General features: G+C 40.4%; 1 protein-coding gene across 3 annotated transcripts in view; it reads left to right on the forward strand.

Annotated features, from left to right (window-relative positions):
- LOC121369209 overlaps nt 1–13,558 on the forward strand; it is a 41,400-nt gene extending 27,842 nt beyond the window's left edge. For all 3 annotated transcript variants that reach the window (XM_041494135.1, XM_041494136.1, XM_041494137.1), the window contains 5 exons: nt 4,629–4,745; nt 5,426–5,606; nt 6,315–6,518; nt 8,050–8,276; nt 10,526–13,558. In XM_041494135.1, the coding sequence (XP_041350069.1) occupies nt 4,629–4,745; nt 5,426–5,606; nt 6,315–6,518; nt 8,050–8,276; nt 10,526–10,692 (896 nt within the window). In that variant the 3' untranslated portion in view covers nt 10,693–13,558. The remainder of the gene's footprint in view (nt 1–4,628; nt 4,746–5,425; nt 5,607–6,314; nt 6,519–8,049; nt 8,277–10,525) is intronic.
- Nucleotides 13,559–15,374: the final 1,816 nt, after the last annotated feature.

The raw sequence follows: 15,374 nt of genomic DNA on the forward strand, positions 1-15,374 counted from the left end.
ATATCTTACATTTTCCACATTTCTCATCACGTCTAAATTGTACGAAGTCAGGCTGAAGCTGTTAGGGTTACCTACTGGTGCATGGTGTCTAAGGAAGTAGGATTTCAGTACTCATTTGCAAGTTGTGCTTTGCTTATCGTAACAAGTATTCTATTAAATGTGCACACCTGCAGTATCATAATTATTTGACATACTAGTATTTTTACCAATTTAGTTAGCACACAGCTACTAAATCCAGCTATATTATCCAGTTGATCTACTAAGAGAAAACTAATTTAAAAAATAGTGTCCATACCCACATTCAATCACATACACACACACACACTGCCATTGCTGCTGTTTTTGATGGTGTCACTGGGTCAGCAATGTCTTGTGTGTGTTTTTCTGTCAACACCCCTGTCATTTCAGAGTTAAAATTTGACCTTGTAACTTGTATTATTCAATAGCATAAAAGGAATACTGCATTGTGTTGCTTTTTAAAAGTCTTACTCCAAAGAACCAAATTCAACCACTGCATTGTCTGAATAAAAAGTGGTGGATCGGGATGGCTATAAGGGGTGTTGGGAGGCCATCTTAAAACAAAATAAATGCCTATTTTATACCTATGATATACACATTGTCTTATTTTCCTGTATTAATATCTTAATATGGTTTTCTCTTTCCATATTTAGTTTTTTGAGATGGCTCACTCACTTGACCCCTGCAATATTCTCTATTTTGGGACATTTACTTTTATACAAAATTCCTATTTTCTTCCTATTTTGTTGGCAAAATTCCTATTTTAACCCTATTTTCAGGCAACAAATATTCCTATTTTCCTATTTTTTTTACCCACCGCCTGCCCACCCCACACCCTATGTACACGCGCCTGCAACATTATTGACAAAAAGGCACAAACTTAAACATTATATAATAAGATAATTTATATAACGCAAATATCACATTTTTATAGTTGAATTATTATTATTATTATTATTATTATTATCAAATACCAGTTTATAATGTCTAACAGATAATTGTGTTGGTATATCAGATGGGCAAGTTATACTTATCTGCGAGTACTAATACATGCTTCGAATTAAGGAAAATCTTTTCGAGTTACTTTTAAATGTTTAAACAACACGCAATGAATAAAGACCTTGGTTTTGCTCGTGTAATAAGGTCAACAAAATGTGTACATATTCGTGCAAATGATATAAATGGTAAATATTGGAATAAATAGAAAATATTTAAATAAAGAGAGGCGCCAGTATCCCAAGTTAATTAAATAAACCAGAAAGGAAACTGCTTTTCATTTTGTTTACATTTATAATTTATTTTTTATATGTACCACCGGACTTAAATTTTGATTGTCTTGGCAGTCAGACCAGTATTCCTAAGGAACGTAAGTCCTTGGACTTGCATTCCTAGGTATATTAGACCTAGGACCTGCATTCCTAGTAGACTAAGTCCGGCCAGACAACTATTCCTACAGACTTGCATTCCGTTTACACCGGCGTCATCACATTGTTTGGCAAGGGGTTATATATATATATATATATATATATATATATATATATATATATATATATATATATATATATATATATACACACACACACACAAATACATTTGTATGCAAAATACCACCGAAAAATAGTACTGCTTTAACGTTAGAATAGAGAATCGACGTTAATAACAAATCTGAGAAAGGCAATTTAAGTGCGCGAAAGATCGCCGATCATTTTGGTGTAGGACGTTCTCAAATTAATTCTATTTTAAAAAGGAAAGCTGATGTTCTGGCCGATTTTGACAATAATGTTTCAGCCGAAAGAAAAAGGTAGAAAAATGATGACATAAACAAGCTAGTGTGGGAATGGTTTAAAAAGGCGACATCTTTTTGTTATGACAGTTGTGATATGCTTTAGTATATGGGTTCTAATTTTGAACCTGTATATAAGGGTCACCTGTCTATAACGGCCATTTTTGCAGGTCCCTTGGGTGGCCGTTATATACAGGTTTGACTATATATATATATATATATATACACACCACCATATTGTAACAATGATTAACTTCAACCGTTTTAACAAGGATTGACTTTAAACGATGTGACACTAGGATTGACTTCAACCGTTATAACACTAGGATTGACTTCAGCCGATTAACACAAGGATTGACTTCAACTGTTTAACACAAGGATTGTCTTAACCGTTATAACACTAGGATTGACTTCAACTGTTTAACACAAGTATTGCCTTAACCGTTGTAACACCAGGATTAACTTCAACCGTTGTAACAAGGATTGACTTGAACTGTTGTAACATTAGGATTGACTTCAACCGTTGTAACACTAGGACTGACTTCAACCGATGTAACACTAGGATTGATTTCAGCTGTTGTAAAATAAGGATTGACTTCAACCATTGTAACACTAGGATTGACTTCAACCATTGTAACACTAGGATTGACTTCAGCCGATTAACACAAGGATTGACTTCAACTGTTTAACACAAGGATTGTCTTAACCGTTATAACACTAGGATTAACTTCAACTGTTTTAACAAGGATTGACTTCAACCGATGTAACACTAGGATTGACTTCAACCGTTATAGCACAAGGATTGACTTCAACCGTTATAACACTAGGATTGACTTTAGCCGATTAACACAAGGATTGACTTCAACTGTTTAACACAAGTATTGCCTTAACCGTTGTAACACCAGGATTAACTTCAACCGTTGTAACAAGGATTGACTTGAACTGTTGTAACATTAGGATTGATTTCAGCTGTTGTAAAATAAGGATTGACTTCAACCATTGTAACACTAGGATTGACTTCAACCATTGTAACACTAGAATAAACTTCAACCGTTGGAACACTAGGATTGATACTAGGATTGACTTCAACCGTTGTAACACTAGGATTGACTTCAACCGTTTAACACAAGGATTGACTTCAACCGTTGTATCGCTAGGACTGACTTCAACCGTTTAACACAAGGATTGACTTCAGCCGTTTAACACAAGAATTGACTTCAACCGTTGTAACACTAGGATTTACTTCAGTCGATGTAAAGACAGTATTTACTTCAAGTGCGACACAAATAGTTACTATAGTAACCAGTATATATACTTTAGAAACAAATTTGAAAATAAATATAATAGTAATAAGCTGTTATTTGTTATTGTTAATTTATTTAAATGTGTTTATCATGTTTTGAGTATGCATAAATTGTTCATTTGGATTATTTATTCATGAAAAATGTCAAGTAACTCCTGGGGAGTGTTTCGTTTTGGATATGTACTTGCCCCCCCCCCCCCCCCACACACACACACACATAGACACACACACACACACACACACCCCCACCACCACCACCACCAACAACAACAACAACACCACCACTACCCTGTATCTTGTTTACAAACTGCCTACTCATACAAATAAAGCAAAGTCAATTTATTTTTATAAAATTTTATAAAATCACAGTATATTAGTATGTATTTATTAAAATCACACAATAATTATCAAAATCACATTGTATTGTTGTAAATAATTATTAGAATCGCTTTATAATAATATTGTGTGTCAAACTATGACGCTGTGTAACAAATTCGAGCCGTCAGCTAGGAACACATCAATAATACACCCTGGCCCAGATCTAAATGATGATGTCCAACGAAATTATTTTTGATGCCATTTGAACAACAAGGCAGTCAAAAGGGTATTTTGGCAAAATCGTTATTATTTCTATGAAATCTCTATCGGGTGCGTTGTCCAGAGTTCAACAAATCTGCTAACCCGCCACTAGTAATTTTTAAGATCGAGCTAGTGACAAATACAAATCCAGTAGCCCGACCGGCTAGTAGATGGTTTTTTCTTTTTCCCCTAAATATATTTTGAATTTCTGCTTGTTTTATGTACCTATTTCTTCTATTTTAACGCCTCACATACTGTTGATAAGGATATAGGTAATCGGGAAAACAATTTACTTTCATCATAACTATTCAATAAGTTGGCTAGGCCTGTAGTGTGTAGCAGTTTGGATAACGTTGCATAACAACCTGAGTGTAATAAAGTTCTGTTCTGTTCTGGTAGGTGCTTCACAGTTGCTGATCAGGTAAAATACGTGAATACTTTGGGGTTTTTTGGTCTATCAATAACAATAAAATAGATGTTGCCAATACGTTCTGTTGATCTCGATCTGTCATGATATGATGCCCTGTTGCTATATATTTCAGTACGTGATACCATTCCTGGTCTCCCCTGAGTCAAACCGCTGGCCATGTCAGGGGTAGGACCTAGGGGAGACATGCCTGAACCCAAGTGGATATAGGCATGTAAAACAAGTTTCAAGTCCATTCCTGGCAACAACTACCAAATTCACTGGACACAAGAGTCGGATGCTTGACCATGTGTCACACACCCTAAGTCTTTTATTGGGGGTGGGTGTTAGTACAAATTTGGTTTTAACTACTTTTCTACGATAAATATATAACAGGTAGGTAGACAAACTGTTGACAAAACAGCCACCTCTGACCCCCATAACACTTTGTAACGTATTTAATGCCCCCCACCCCACCCCAATAGAGCGTTGCCCTAATTGTAGAACTGCCCCTTAGTGTTGCTGTCTGATACTTGCAGTGATTCAGGTGGAGCGCTACAACTCGACCACTGACCAGTGGAATCATTATGCTGGCTTACCGGAACCGCGTCATCACCACGCAGTCGCAGTTCTCCAACAAAAGCTCTTTCTCGTAGGCGAGTATCTCTCTCTCTCTCTCTCTCTCTCTCTCTCTCTCTCTCTCTCTCTCTCTCTCTCTCTCTCTCTCTCTCTCGTGCCTTGACCATAGAATGACAGCCACTCCCGAGGAGATCCTTTACTTTAACACAACACCACCGAGGCCGGTCCGATGGCTTAACCACCACACCACCGAGGTCAGGTCAGGTCAGGTCATAGGGTTTTACGTGCACATTCAGAACAAGCTGTTGTAGCGCACGCCTGTCATGGGCACAAGAGCCGGCCTCGGCCGGCTGCTCCGTCCAGGACAGGAAAGGTGGGGGTGGGGAAAGGAGGGACCGCCTGCACTGGCAGGTGCAAGGGAGCACCAACAGCCCGGCCAAGGTCGGTAGCAGGCGGGGGTGGGTGGTGGTGGTGCTATGGAATTTTGAATAGAGCAGTTAAAATGCCAAAGAGAAAAAGGTGCGCAATTTTGATTGTGAAAATTGGGCGCAGTTTTGAACGGTCGGTCAAACAGAACGTTTCCGGAGCTAGTATAGGTTTTGATTTAGTAAGTCGAGAGTAGCTCGTTAAGTTAGACCTAGGTGATGCTGTGGTGTCTCCCTAGGTTGCCCATAGGGCCCTTAGAAAGGCCGGTAAAATGGTTAAATGGGTGTGCAGTACTTACATAATAACAAACCCCTTGTTTCTGGATGTCTAGGTGGCTGCGATCCGCGGAAGTCGCGGAAGAATCCCGTTGCCACGAACACGATGTTCATGTACAACCTGGAGGAGCGGGAGTGGTACAAGATGGCGAACATGAACGAGTGTCGCATGCACCACTCCGTCTGCATCGCCTTTGGAATGCTTTACACCATCGGAGGACAGGACGAAAGAAATCGGTACACACACACACACACACACACACACACACACACACGAAATAAACATAGTTGGTTTTGTTTTGAACGGTACCACTAGACATAAGCGTACGGTATGGGTAGGGGTGGTGGGCGGAGTGAACTGCCCTCGTGCTGTAGCAAATCCTCAAATTCGAGCAGGATTAATAGAAATATTCGGGCAAAATGAGCTGACATGAAACCTTTTTCATCATGACATTTTTGTATTACCATCATTCTAGCCACAATATTAGTCCATGTGAATATGGGTAGTGACTCGTATGCAACACTATATAGCAGTTTGGCAGTAATGATATGCATAAATGCTGTTATCCAAATTTGGGCTTCTTTGTTTTTTAATTCGGGCAGGAACCAACCTGCCCCCACCCACCCCCTATCCATACGTCATTAGACACACTGGATGCCAACACTAGGTAATTCTGTCACATAGTCGTCAGGGGAAACATACTATATTTTTCCATTTGCAATAAAACTGGAAATAGAGAGCATATTGACTTGAGGTGGGAGGGATGTAAAGAGAAGACGGAGGTGTGTGTGTGTGTGAGAGAGAGAGAGAGAGAGAGAGAGAGAGAGAGAGAGAGAGAGAGAGAGAGAGAGGAGAGAGAGAGAGGAGAGGGGGGGGGGGGGGGGGGGGGGGAGAGACCAATGACAGCGTCACGGCCTGTTCTAACTGATTACTCTGTGTTCCAGCGTGCTGTGCTCGGTCGAGTGTTTCGACCTTAGGACCAACTCGTGGTCGTACGTGGCCCCGATGAGGACGGCCCGGTGCGGCATGGGCGCCACGGTTCACGACGGCTACATCTACGTGGCCGGGGGGTTCGGCGAGCCCCACGACAAGAAATCGCGCATGCCAGTGTTGAATCAGATGGAGATATACAGCCCCAGGACAAACAGGTTAGTCAAAATAATCAGTGACAGAAAAACAAAAAATAACCAACCCCCCGAAAAAAACCCACACACCCCAAAAAACAATAACTTTTTTTTTAAAACCCCACAAAAAAATAGAAAAACAAGAACAGATAAACAAAAAACACAAAAGCAAACACTATGCCAATAAAATAGAGTGGTTTTATTGCTGATATCTGAAAAATTAACACATCCTGGCTAACCCACCTTATTAATTAATTTTTAAATATCTATATATTATACATACAGTAAATATACAGTATATGAGGTCCCTAGCTTCTGTTTAATGAGTTAAATGGTACACTCCATTCAAATAAGTATTCAGGCACGCTTTCCTGGGCACACACCTCAGCTATCTGAGATGTCTGTCCTGGGCAGTGGGTTAGTGGTTAGTGAGAGAGAAGTCGGTGTAGTGGCCTTACACCCACCCAGCGAGTCGTTAAACTCTCTCTCGGTAGGAGCCGGTACCGTGAGGCGAAACCAGTATCTGCCAGCCTTACGTCAGGTCAGGTCAGGTCAGGTCAGAGTGTTTAACGTGCACATTCAGAGCAAGCTGTTGTAGCGCACGCCTGTCCTGGGCAGGAAAGGGGGCCTTACGTTTGATGATCATGACTTAAGGCTTATGTAGATTGAATGCAGCGCGTGCGTGCGGTCCGACTGTCGCGTCAGATGCGTCTGCGGCTTGCGTTTTAGCCATATACACAATATGCCATTATTTTATTGCGTCTGGCCGTATTCGTTTTACAGACGCACGCATCACTTTTTTGTGTGTGCTGGGGTGTCGTTAAACATCAATTCATTGCATCGCACGCATCCATTCTAGACGCTCTCATTGAAACTAATGTATTTAAATTTTTTTACCCAGACCGCATGCACACTCCGCATCCATTCTATAATTTGAAAGTAATGTATTTCAATGTTTTTATCCAGACCGCATGCACACTCCGCATCCATTCTATAATTTGAAAGTAATGTATTTCAATGTTTTTATCCAGACCGCATGCACGCGCCACATTAATTCTATATGAGCCCATCTTCGCAAGCCAGGGTACCATTCCGTTTAACTACTACCTTTCGAAATGCAGTACTTAAACAGAGTGTGGTATCTTGGCTTGCGAACATGATATGAGCCTTATTCATTCATTCATTCATCCATTTGAACGTATTTTCGTGCTTAGATTTAATTATGGTTCAAGCACTCTGTCCTGGGCACATACCTCAGCTATCTGGGCTGTCTGTCCAGGACAATGGGTTAGTTGTTAATTGTTACTGGTTATTGGGAGAAAAGAGGGTGTAGAATCATACACCTACCCATTGAGTCGTTAAAACTCGCTCTAGGTGGGAGCCGGTACCGGGTGGCGAACCCTGTATCTACCAGCCTTATGTCCGATGGCTTAACCACGACACCATCGAGGCCGGTGAGCCTTAAACAACTACACCAACAAGGCTGGCATTCATGTTTTTTGTTGTTGTTGTTTTTTGTGTGTTTTTTAAACATATTTTTAATATAATTTAATAGGTGGACTGATGCATGCCGCCTGGCTATGCCGCGCTGTTACGCCAACCTCGTGTCCGTGGAAAACCACCTGTACCTGTGCGGCGGGGCCACGCGTAACGGCGGCCCGGCAGACAACCTGCCCCTGGTGAGCGTCACCCAGGTGGACGTGTACGATCCGTTCGAGGATCGCTGGGACGCGTGCACAGACCTCTTCCAGGCACGACACAACGCCGGGGCAATCGTCATGGGTAAGATCATCGTAGGCAGTCTACTGGTCGTGTTCCAATCATCGATTATAATCGAAAATGCATAATCGATTGTGTGGAAATGTTAACTGTAATTGTTCATCCAGTTTGATTGAAAACGTATTTTATTTCATATAATATATATATATACACACACACAACTCTCTCTCTCTCTCACTCTCTCTCTCTCTCATACACACATACACACATACACACACACACACACACACAAATATACTCTTCAAAAGAAGAAACGCAAAACCACATTGTCGTAACATTTGGAGAATTGATTTAATTATTGAATGGTGAGTCCGATAATTACCAAATGTTGCAGGATTGTTCACAATTCACTCTAGTCCATTGTGAGTAAGTGATCACCACCAAGGTCTCATCTGGAGTCTCTCCTCCGCGTCTCTGGCACCGCCTCCCATTGAAGCAACCAGAGTACGGATGACGTCTCCCACTCTCTCTCTCTCTCTCTCTCTCTCTGTGGTTGTCGCTCTCACTCGTCCACACTCAATTGGGTTCAAATCCGGTGACGATGGCCAAGGAAGGACATTAATGTTGTTGTTCTGTAGGAAAGCCGTTGTGAGACGTGCTGTGTGAGGCCTCGTCCATGTTGGAACACTGCTTGGCGTTGGCCTCGATGTGTGGCTAATCCTCATTCAGGTTGCCCTGCACGTGGACAGTCAGTTCTGCCAGTGTAGATGGCTGCCCACACCATGACACTACCCCCGCCGAATCTGTCCACTTCCTGCACGCAGTTTGCCGCATAACGTTTCACCACGACGCCTATACACGCGACATCTTCCATCATGACGTCGGAGCAGAAATCGGGACTCGTCACTGAAACCACACCTGTCTCCATCGCAGTTGAGGCCATTGTCGATGAATCTGTTTCGACGGTGTTGTGGTGTTAAGATGACATAACTGGACGAAAACCGTAGATTAAATAATCGTTCCCGAAGGTGGCGTACCCGATGTAGCGGTCCTGCCCTAGGGTAGGTATCTAAGGTCATTCCATGTTTGCTGGTAACCATCTGGAGATGGTGCACACATGACCCTGGCAACGTTCGGATTCGCAGTCGGCCGATGGCATTGTTTCTCTGCGGTTCACTGAGAATGTCCTGGATTGTCAAAAGCCAGATACTGCTTTTATACTGTCGGTGTTCATGTTGCACGTGCAGACAACGCACGTTACATGGTTTGCTCGTGGCTGCGTTTTTGCGAATATTCACATTTTGGAACTTTATTGTACAGTAGCTGCGTTTTATCGAATGTAACCGTGGGAATGTGTTTGGGACATGCAATGACCTTATATTCACAAAGCATGAACCGGTAGGAAACATAAAATCGGAGTTATAACCCATTTGAACCCTTTTGCGTTTCTTTTTTTGAAGAGTATAGATGTAAATATACCGATGTTTTGTTTTGTTTTCATGTGTACATAAAGAAAACTAGATTAAATAGTTAATAAAGGTAAAATTAGCCATTTGCAGGGTGCACACGACAGTCGGTGCATGGTCCTTGGAATTCAAAGCCTTCTTATGTTCATAACATTCGAACTGATTGTGTAATCGAAAGTTGATCGGTTAATGCCACCTCAGTCTGATTAAAATTAGCTCTACTGGTCTACCAGTAGAGTGTGTGTGTGTGTGAAGACTTTCCCATGCTCCTATACCACTAAGGCTTCGAGCATGTCCACCCCGAGGTTCGGTCTCTGGAGGCCAGGGGCCCAATCCGGGACAGAAACTACCAGTAGAGCTAATTTTAATCAGACTGAGGTGGCATATATACTGGTCTACCAGTAGATCTAACAGCATTGCGTGGACTCCCATGTCCAGGTGACATTTCATCTATAAATAACAATTTAAATATCGACCAATTACACTTCACCTTTTATAGCGTTATTCGGGACCATATAAATTCTAAAAATATCGGGCGAGAGTATTTATGCAATAGGCAAACTTGTTGGTCTATTTCAACATTGAAAAACCAGGGGGAAAAGTGCAGTAATAAACTCTGTATTGTATACTAGTATAAGCAGATTTTATGGCTATACCATCACGGTTGATTTTTTTGTCTTGAAACGAATTTTATATAAAATATAAAAAATGTGCCAAAACGTGTGTGTGTGTGTGTGTGTGCGCGCCCCCCCCCCCCACCCCCACACACACACACACACTTTTTGGCACCTTCCTACGCCCGTGCTTGTAATAATACATTTATTTGTGTTCCCGTGTTACTTGCAGGAAATAAAATCTACATCATGGGCGGCGTGTCTTCTGAACAGAACGACACCCTGCAGACGATCGAGTGTTTCGACACCACCACCCGAACGTGGGACCGCTCCATCACCAAACTGCCCCACCCTGCCACGGGCATTGGGTGCGTGTCGGTGCCAATCAGGTCCTTCTAATCGAACTAACGAAGCCGTGGAGAAAAAGAAAAATCATTGAAGAGGAATGAAACAACTAGCGGCGACTTTTAAGATAATAGATTTTTGGAGGAAAAAAAAAGAGGAAAAAAATTAATTCAAGTTGGAATTTGTTATTTTGTAAGTTAGGTTAAAAACAAAAGTTTTAGTATTGATGGGTGTGTTGACAGGTCTGTTTATATACTGATATATTGATGTGGGCAAGTCATTTGGTACCGACAATACTTTTTATTGTTGGTGGTGATATGGATAAAGTCCGTTTATACTGGTACTGACGTAGGCAAGTGATTTTGTACTGACAATGCGGTTAGTGTTGATAAATGCGTAGATACAAAAGTCTGTTTATACTAATATTGATATGGGCAAGGTGTTTTGTTTTGTTTGTTTTTTACTAATACTAATGTGCAGGGCCCCGTTCCATGAAGCGATCTTAGCGCTAAGACCACCCTAATGCCGGCGCCACACCAATACGGTTTCGCCAATGCGCATCGATATGCGCTTTGAACTGGACGAGAATAGAACTGGAAATTGATTATGACGCCGTTAACATACCGGGCGATAAAAGCGCATTAAAGCGCTTTGGAATGTGCTACACCAAATACGGTTCTCATGTAACAGGAGGGTTCTGTTGCTTTCATATGACGTCAGGTAATTTACCTGTCTTTTTGCTTCCATATGATGTCATCCAGTTTTCCTTTACCTTCAAAGTACCATAGTAACCTGCAAAATGGGAATGTGAATGGCCTGTATCGCTTTCGTACGACGTGACGTTATAAATAGAACTGAACTGGAATGGGTTCAAAGCGCATTGAAGCGCTTCGTAACCGAATTTGGTGTAGCAGCAACAGGTATTCAACCGTATTCAAGCACATTGATGCGCTTTGGGTGTTTGGTGTAGCACCAATGTAAGACTGCTTCGTGGAACGAGGCCCTGACGGATATGCAGATAGTTTGTTTATACTGCTGGTGAAGCGGGCAAGTCATTTTATACTGAGTTTTGTCGGTGCATACAGTGAAGTCGTCCAGTTTGCTTTCACTCATACTAATGTTGGCAGCATGCTTTAAAACATATCCATATTATTTACAGTTATTGTTTCATTTCTTGCAGTTTTGTGCAAAATTCACGTTGATTTGGTAGGAAATTTTCGTTTTCTGTTAAACACACGCTTTACATTTTGTTGTATACGTTTGGCTGTTTCACAACTGATCACATCGCTAGTTGTGGTCCGTCTCGTCGGACCAGTCCGTGTCGCTTTGTGTGGCCAACTGTAGGCAAATAATTAATTTTATTTGCAGTACTGATGGGCAAAGTTCAAAAATTCGGATGTATCGTACTACAGCTTGACTTGTATACGTCATCACTGTATGCTACAAAACTTTACTGTTTTGCATAGCATCATTGTTTACGTCTGTTGTTTCTGTGAATACTGTTTTGCCTTGCACACTTGTTTTATTATGTTTATATATATATATATATATATATGAACCATTTTAGTTGTGAATGTTTATAATATAAACATTTGTAGAACATGCACGTGATACTATTAAGTTTTCTTACTTAACCATTTTATATAAACATTTGTAGAACATACATTTCATACTATTAAGTTTTCTTACTTAAATCATTTTGGTTATTTTTCTTCTATATCATGTCTTGTTTCTGAAAAGGTGTTGTTTTTTGTGTTTTGTAAGGGCTAATTATATGGTATTTATGCTTTTGAATTAAAATTGTGTGGATACGTCTGTTGGTGCTTTTGACGTGGGCAGTGTGTTGATTATACTCATGCGGGCACAAGTTATTAATGGTATTGATGCGGTCGAAGTTTGTTGATAATACTGATGCAGCACAGTTTATTGACACTACTGATGAGTCGTAATTTATTGATGATGCTGATGTGGGCACAAATTATTGATAATACTGATGCGGCACAAGTTGTTGATAATAATATGGTTTGAAGATTACTGATATGGTTTGATGTGGGCAGTTTGTTGATAATACTGATGCGGCACAATATGCTGATAATACTGATATGGGCGCAGTGCATTGATGAGACTGATGCAGCACAAGCTGTTGATGGTATTGATGCGGCACAGTTTATTGTTGGTACCTATGTGGGCACAGTTTGTTGATAATATACTGTTGGCACCCATAATGGTATAAGCGCGATTGAATTTGTTTAATCCAGTATGAATATGTGCAGCATGCTTTACAGATATCCATACAATGCTGAGTTATATTTTCATTTATTGTTATTGTGTGCAAAATCAACATTTATTGATCATTGTATTATTGTTTTGTAATAAACATCTTTGCAACTGTTGTATGTTTATGTCTAAATAGTAATTGTCTATATGGCGGCTGTGTTTATTTATAATCATGTTGTCTGGTCTGTTGGGTTAGTGTTGGTTTAATGTGGGTGATTGTGATAGGGTAGTTATGCTGTGTGCTATAATGAATGATACGTGAGTTTGTGTAATGAGCGATGGTCAACGATTCGAATGTATAGAATATGTATCTTTCACTATTATCTTCATTAATTATTGTTTTAGAATTCAATCAAATGTCTTGCATGTGTCTGTCGTCTTTTTTAATACCTCGTGTACTTTAGTATTTTTATCCTTACTAAATCGTATGTCAGTTATTTGTGGTAGATAATGAATAGGTTCATATTTCTGTCGTTTTGAATAGCTCGTGTATTTTATTATTTTTACTTGTACTAAATTGTATATCAGTTATTTGTGATAGATAATGGATTGGTTCTTTTATATGTCTGTTCTGAATGAAAGCGTAATTATGTTCAATAATTTGTATTAATACAATGCTTAATTAAATATTGCATTCATTTGACAACGTGTTGTGTTTTGTGTTGTCATAACTAGTGTTGTACACAAACTTACATGTATCACTTGAAGACCACATTTCAAACCACAACTGGCATTTAATACACAACTGTTTTGCAGAAAGGCGTTTAACTGTGATTGTAAATGTAGAATACACTGCACTCAAGATGTTTGGAAAATGTGGACAGCCTTCTTACAAACAGGCAGTCTCGTACATACAAACTTATATTCTAAACAACCGTGGACAGCCTTCTTACAAACAGGCAGTCTCGTACATACAAACTTGTATTCTAAAAACCGTGTCTTTGGTATTCTTCATGTCGAACAGGAAATTCACCCCTACCAAAATCACAGAATTTCAATATTTAGTATTTAGCTAACCGATCAAACGTACCAAATCTGGCATATTAGTCATGGCCGTAGCTAGCGGGGGCCAGAAACAAAATCCGGAAAACATTATAGAAACTTAAAGAAAATTCTCTTCTTAACCGTTTAAGGAGTTTTAGACTATTAACTACTCACTCCCCCCCCCCCCCCCCCCCCCCCAACAAAACATCCTAGCTACGGCCATGTTAGTAACTAACCAACTGATGAAGCAGCCTCTGTTTGACTTAGTATAAACCAAGAGATGAGAGCGAGCATAAAACATTTGGCGAATTAAGCTAGACCATGCAAAACGTTAATATTTTATAACGCTAACTTCAGCAAGATTTAAAGCGAACATGAGCCGCGGAACAGACGGCTCCGGAGGCTGCGAATGTTGTATTTGAAAACCATTAATTTCGAACCTAAAACAGGTTCGGCACTTCGGACCCTCACATTTCCATCTCCTTGGCCATCGCACTAACAGTCGTCCACCCCATTTTCAAATACACTGTACAAATTTTCACTTTCGTATTGTACCTCATTTATTTGAATTTAATTTGTTGCTTACATCCAATTAACATTCAAGCACGCTATCCTAAACATACCTCAGCTATCTGAGCTGTCCGTCTAGGACAATAGGGTAGTGGTTAGTGGTTAGTGTGAGCTAAGTCGGTGTAGCCTAATGCTAGGTTCAAATTACCAACAGCCAGCAAGTTTGTGCTGGCAGTTGGTAGTCTTAGCCTAGCATAACACCTCTCTTTGAGCCTTTTAAAATTCACTTTGGGTGGGAGCGAACCTAGTATCTACCAGCCTTAAGACCGATGGCTTAAGTTAAACACTACCCCCACCAAGGCCGGTCTATTGTACTTCAGCTCTGTTGTAGTCAAAAGTTCATTAATATAAAATATTGCTGCATTTTGGCAGGACACCAAATACATATATCGACTTTATATATCGCTTTTGTTGCAATCGAAGATAATTGAATCCATTGTGAGGGATTAATGCAGGGTTAAACGGGTGTGACATACGTAGATATGTATCTGACAAAGATCACACGCAGGTGATTTTATAATTTTTTCCCAGGCTGATGGGTGGATGATGGACCATTTGTTTTTTTATATAGATTTATCGAATGGGAAAAACAGAAAGGTTCCATTTAATAACACATTTTTAGTATTCAGTCTACGGATCTGGTATAACATTTAACAGTGGAGGTTCCACATATTCTCAAGTGGTGAAAACGTTTGTTTGGTTTGACGGCACCACTAGAGCACATTGATTTATTAATTACCGGCTATTGGATGTCAAACATTTGGTTATTTAGAAAGGAAACCCGCTAGCAAGGGATCTTTTATATGCACCATCCCACAGACAGGATAGTACACACCACAGCTTTTGATATATCAGTTGTGGTGCATTGGCTGGAGGGGTTCTGCCCCGGGCCAAGTCCCAAGGAT

This window comes from Gigantopelta aegis, chromosome 3 (genome assembly GCF_016097555.1).
Source record: "Gigantopelta aegis isolate Gae_Host chromosome 3, Gae_host_genome, whole genome shotgun sequence".
NCBI classification, from domain to species: domain Eukaryota; kingdom Metazoa; phylum Mollusca; class Gastropoda; order Neomphalida; family Peltospiridae; genus Gigantopelta; species Gigantopelta aegis.